The sequence below is a fragment of the Pteropus alecto genome, unplaced genomic scaffold, assembly GCF_000325575.1.
Source record: "Pteropus alecto unplaced genomic scaffold, ASM32557v1 scaffold86, whole genome shotgun sequence".
NCBI lineage: Eukaryota > Metazoa > Chordata > Mammalia > Chiroptera > Pteropodidae > Pteropus > Pteropus alecto.
Genome location: NW_006442109.1, coordinates 253,248 through 259,707, shown reverse-complemented (window position 1 = coordinate 259,707; position 6,460 = coordinate 253,248). Strand labels below are relative to the sequence as shown.

Below are 6,460 nucleotides of genomic sequence, written 5' to 3'. Positions count from 1 at the left end.
TGGAGGAGGTACTATCAGAGAGCCTGCAAGAGCCCTGATTGAGAGGGAAGGAAACTGGTGCAATTGAAAATGTTCTGGCAAGTACAATTAATAACACACTGAGAACTAATATCCTGGCTAAACAGAAGTTTTATAGGCCTGTTTTAAAATTCTCTTCTGAGAGCTGAGTAAAGAAACTTACCTAACACCCAACTCATACCTTTTCATCTCAAAAGTAACACATTTACAAGTAAGAAGCTAAGGGTGTCACTCACCCTCACAGCCTTCCCTGTGAATACTGAGCCAGTTGTACTGCTTTTAAAGGCTCTTGTCTGGTTTAGTTCCAGAAGCCCTTTGTGATACTGCAAGGCAATTCGAGCTGTCACTCCTGAGCCAGTAGGACTTCTGTCAACCTGTTCCAGAATAAATGAAGATGAGAGTGTTCACAGTGTTCTAGTTCCATATTACCAGGCTTTTGTGTCTAAAAATTGCAGTTTTAATACCTGTTGATCTGCAAACACACAGATGTTGGTGGTTGGTTCTTCACTATAAGCATCTTTTCCATCTGTTAATATAGTTCCATATAGAAAGCCAAGGTCTTCACTATCAGGATGAGTAATTTTAAACTACAAATGACAAAAAATTATCAACCACATGTAAAATAAATATTTTGATTAAAATTTATCTTTTAAATAACATATATGGGGTACTCTGTATGACTTCTATCTTTATCATTTTTAAAATACCTTTTGGATCAAGGCACTAAATACTAGAAATTATGTCTTTGTCTAGATGAATAAACATAGTTTGACTGGAAGCTATGATTCTTACCATACTTCGAGTCCTTTTTAAGGAAGTTGCTCTGCACATAGTCTCTACTAAAGGAATAGTCCTATTTTATACACATATACTCAAACCCACACACTCTTTGAATCATTGACCCCAGGACGGTCAGTCCACAGGTTGGACATGGCTGCGCAAACAGGAGGAGCTAAGGCAGTTATATCCTCACTCTCAGGAGCTTGAAGGGGATAATGTGGAAAAATCAATCAGTATCTAGAGCTGAAGTTAATACCATTGATAGATACAAGGACAGTGAGAAGCCATGAGCAAGCAAAAGTTATGAGAATATAGAAATAATTAGTAAGAGAAACAATTGGATGAACAAAAAAAAAAATGTATTGAAGAATGAAGATAATTGTTATCATGAAAAGCAGCAGACACACAGAGAAAAGCAGGCACTGATAGTGAGGCTAAATCACATCAATGGGAAAGCATAGGGCCAAATGTGAAATGTTTCCTGTTCTCGGAGGTCTGGTTGTTCAGTTTTTCCTGGATTTCTATAATGTCTGATAGTTTGACCGAGATTACTATAATCTTACTTCCATGTGTATCCTTACAGTTAGTACATTCCACTACAACTTATCTGTTATTTAAAGCAACGGAATAGATTTGGATCCTTAAAATCCAGAGTCTATCTATAACCAAGTTAAGGAGGCCTGCATACTGGAACTTTGTTCTTCTTCCTCTTAAAGCCCCTATGCCTCGCCTCCACTCTAGCACCATTCCAACATCACACTGTTCACAGGCATGCTTCCCCCACTAGACCGAGCACTTTGAAGTTGGGTTTTGTTCTCTCTTTGGGTCTCCAGCATTTAACATAATGTCTTATGTACTCTAAGTTCTTGGTAAGTAAATGTTTGTTTAAAAATGAATGAATGAAGATGAATTTATGTTATATTAACTTTATTCCCCACCCCATGGCCTTTCCCTAAATCTGCATCAGCAGTATGGATGGTCAGGAATTCACAACATAGTTCCGCTGCCTGATTCATCCCTAATAGAACTTTTTCTCATATTTTTCTCAGAATCCCTTCTCCTACAAAGACCACCCTTTGTGACCTTGGTGAGAAGTTTAAGCTTCAATGAAAAGTTCAAAATTACTCCTTCTATTAAGAAAATTATGCCTTTTCCTCTTGATTTCATTGACTGTAAGGTGAAATTATTTTATGCCAAATTGTTAACTCAAATTATTAGCTGTCTGCTTAATGAAACAAAATTGATGTAAATTCAGAGCTTCAGAAGTTACTATGATAAAATAACTCCACATATTGATATTGACAGTACTGGAAAAATGATAATTTAGAACAGAGATATAATATATTTTTTCATTTTGTTAAGTTATAAATTATGTTAAATTAAAACATCAGTTGTTAATTAGACCCATAAATAATTATTAGTAAAAATATATTAGATACTATTTTCACAAGGAATTTTTTACTTAGAATGATAATTAAATTTTCATATGCTAAAACATTCAAATACTGTATTTGAGTTTTATTTATAGGTCCCAATTTCAATGGCAGACTGGTGGTGCTAGAAATGAAAGAATATTCTAGGCTCGTTTATTATCAAAATTGATTTTATCAGAATAGTTTTCTCAAGCCAAAACTAGAGTTACTTGAGTAGTTATTTAACTTTGTAGCAATATAGGAAAAAAATCACTAATTAGGAATTATTGTTCTCTGTGAAATAAGAGAAAATCTAATCAAATTTCGTGAAATCCATTTTGTAAGCTATATTTTACATTCATTATTTTCAAGTTTTGTAGAATGACTATACATAGCAAGGCATATGCATTTTGAATTAGTAGAATACTATATGATACCTTTACTATATGTTTAAATAACCGCAAATTATATTAGTATATATATATTATTAAAGTTAGTAATAGTTATCATTATTGAATATTTATTATGGGTTAGGCATTATTCTAAGTCCTTGATCTGTACTGACTTATTTCTTTCTTCTAACACCCCGTGAAGCAAGTATTTCGTAATTTCCATTTTATAGATAAGGAAAACAGGTACATGGAGGTTATGTAATTTGTTCAAAGTTACAAGAGTTACAAGCAGCAAAGCTAGAACTCACTGGTAGTCTTGCTCTAGAGCCTAAGATTCAAACTCTGTTCTTAGTATTACTAATAATTTAAATATGTAGATATTTAATTTTCTGTATAGATGTGTAGTTTATATTCCCTCCATGCCACAGAGGAAGGCGTTTGTTACAATGGCAGCAACTGTACTGACCTGAGCTGTCACTGCTTTCGTCACTGCAGTCGCTGCATCCACAAGGTCCCTTGTCTTTGCAGAACAAACATCGAGTCCTAACTTTTCAGCACTAACAAATGCATAAAATGCACCACCATATGCAATGTCCACCACCAACTTTTCATGACCAGGAACATCCACTGAGAGATCTGAAAAAGATGTGTTAAATAAATTTGTTTTAGTATTTTTGCAATAAAGTTCATAGAATTTTTAATATGTGTATTTGGGGGATATTCCTTCCTATGATGAAAAGGAAGGAAACAAAAATTCATCTTTAAAATGAGTAGGCATCAGGTAAAGAATAATAGACCTTTAGCTAAGGGCATCTTTCTATCTTTAACTTGATGTTTGCATAAATTAATGAACATATCATTACCACGTTTTCCCTAAATCATACATACATATTTGTTAAGTATTCTGATGATCTTTTCCAGGAAATATCATAGAGGCAGAGAGAAGGAAACCCCTGCGACATCACATGTGAAAACTATGAAGGAAAATGTTGGTCCCCTCTCATGCCACTAGGAATGGTTTAAAATAGTGAAGTTTTCAGATTCGTATTCACAAATTGTTTTTTTTTTAACTGCAATGTCAAAACAAAACGAAAATTTTTTTTTCATGTATATTATATACAAACGCTTATTATGTATTTTCATCTCATGAAAGTATCCTGCAGGCAAATACTCAGAATAAAGCCATTGTGGAATCACTGACCTTTATGGTATCATTTTGCATCAGGGTTTTTGAGTATTCTAAGTCCCCGACAAATCCAGAGTTTCCCTTCAAGATCATTTGTTTGAAATCCTAAACTGGTATTTCCAAATAAATGGGGCTGGATGATATTTTGAAACATTAAACCTGTTTTCCCCCTCCTCAAATTTTCCTCTTTCTCCTCCCCAGTTCAAGTGGGCTTGGCAATTACAGCCTCTGGGGAGAGGCATATGGCAGGGGAGAAAGCAAGTTTTATGGAAAATCTAAGATCTCAGGGGAGAGATTTGTTGGCAAAGGAGCATCCCAAAGAGAGGAATATTTCTCCTGGTCAATAGAGAAATTTCTTCTGGATTGAGGAAAGACTGAAGGTCCTGAGTGCAGAGGATGTGTGTTGACTTCCCAACAGCACCATGAGAGTCTTTGGGGTGGGACAGAGGCAGCAATGGGGCAGGACCAGAGGCCACGTGAACAGGGCAAACAGCGTTTCACTGGTTACCTGTGTAAGCTGAGGACCAAAAGGTTCTCTTCTTCAAGGCCTTGGCTCTTTTCACAAAACTTTGCTCACATATATGCCAAGAAAAGGGGTAGCACATGGAAGGATCAGGCTAAGTCAACCAATAGGACAGAGTGAGGTCTCAAATTCAGAAATTAAATTGCAAAAAATAAAATATTTATTGCATTCTTGAATTTACGCAGTCATACAAAGGTACCAACCAATATGCTCTCAGTTACAGGCTAGCCCACAGAGACATTTTTTACATGTGATGTGTAAAAACACAGCAAATTTATCATCAAAAGAGTAAAACATGCCTGTGGAACTTAACAGTAAAACTGAATGATAAAGGTCTTTATCTGGATGCGGATGCAACATGAAAAGTATGTTTAATAAAAGGAAAATGAGGAATTATATGGAAATGAGGGACTGCTAGAGAGCTAAGCCAAGTGAGGCTTCTTTGGTGTTCACATGTGTAAAATGGGCTATTACCTCCCAAAAGCGTTCTTTTGAGAATTCCATGTGATAATGTGGTGGGGGTGGGGTGGGGTGGGGTGCTTGGCATAGATTAAGAATGCAATGTTAATATTAAAGCCAAAAGTTTAATTTCCAGTGAGAATAGGACTCTTAAGAGGACAAGATATTTACATTTGTCCATCAGCATATTCTTTTCCAAATTTCATTTAAGTTACTCATCCAACGAATATTAACTACCTACTGTTCTAGCATTTGAATACAATGAACAAAACTCAAGAGTTTTCATTTTAGCAGGTGGAATGCAAATGGACTCAACAATCCTCTGAGGTGGGTACTGTTGTCATTTTCATTTTACAGACATGACAGTGAGAAATAGAATTCACAAAGTTACCAAGATAGAGAGGGGCAGAGCAGTGATCTTGGTTGAACACTGTCAGTCTGTCTTTTTTGCATTTTCCCAAGTAGAGAATTTAGGATTTCATTTTCTTAATGACTCAAAGTGAGCATTAATGCCCACTGATTATTGTACAGTCATGCGGTGATGCTTTCAGGAACTACTGTGCTTGCCGAGTTGGCTGTGCCTGTCCTAATCAGCCTGAATTGAGGTAGTTGGCGATCCTGCTGCCAGCTGTCATTTCCTACAAAATATAAAGTGCTTCCCATTTGCTGCTGGGGTGGCTAGGTAGTCCAGCTAGTTAAACTGTTGAGGTTTTTGAGATGCAATCCTAAACATAAACTCCTGTCTCCCTCTAGTGTCCTCCCATTTGCAGATGTGACATCATTCTCTCCTTAATGAGAAAGTGGCACCAATTTCCCAAGTGGCATTCTTCATCAGCTTGAGTGTGTCAGCTGCCTGAGGTTGCTCCAAGACTGACATATGCCTGGGCCATTACGGCATCATTCACAATCAGGCTAATCTGGAATCCAGATCCTTGAGGAGGATCAAAATCAAACTAACAGAATGATTTGCATGGCTTGAAGACTCAAAAAAAAAAAAAAGAAAAAAAAGAAAAAGATGCGATAACCTTATTCATGGCTGGACTAAATTAGCTCCCAGTTCAATTCCAGTCATGACTACTAAAGCAACCTCACTGATGGAATTCAGCTCTTTAGAGGGATCTCCCTCTATGTAAGGATAATAGTTATAGACAGCTGTTTTACATGACATACAGGCTCTGTACTAGGGAACCGTCCAAAATCTTTTGAAGGCTCAGCACACCTAAAGAATTCTAACTAGCAACCCTATATATTCTGTAGTCTGTCCATAGGAACATTATATATACACGCACACATACATACATATGTATATGTGTGTATATAAGTAGTGCCTTACATATTCTTTTAATTTTCACAAAAAAAATCAATGAGTCGACAAATGAAGCATAGGCACAGAGAGGTTAAGTAATTTGACTAAGGTTGCACAGCTTTACGGGGTTGTCAGGATTTGAGCCCACGCAATGTCTGTACCTGTTTTAAAAAATAAGAGCAGCAACATTGTTATCTTCACGATTTATAAACTACTTAGTTCATTCTCATTTACTTTTTCCCCCAAGAAGTAGGGAAGCACTTTTTACAGATGAATTTTAGTAACTTACGTTTTGTAAATTCTCGGGTGATTACCTCCCGACAATTTTACATGTACTCTGAGCCAGCTTGTAACTCCGGTACACTGGCTGTTTTTTACTCTTTC

General features: G+C 36.4%; 1 protein-coding gene across 1 annotated transcript in view; it reads right to left on the bottom strand.

The window, feature by feature from the left end:
- The window catches only part of L3HYPDH (trans-L-3-hydroxyproline dehydratase), a 9,704-nt gene that overhangs the window by 2,258 nt on the left and 986 nt on the right, over positions 1–6,460 (bottom strand). Inside the window, exons 2-4 of the mRNA XM_006920132.3 lie at positions 3,069–3,238; positions 483–605; positions 255–392 (exon numbers count right to left, since the gene is read on the bottom strand). Of these exons, the coding sequence (XP_006920194.1) occupies positions 255–392; positions 483–605; positions 3,069–3,238 (431 nt within the window). The remainder of the gene's footprint in view (positions 1–254; positions 393–482; positions 606–3,068; positions 3,239–6,460) is intronic.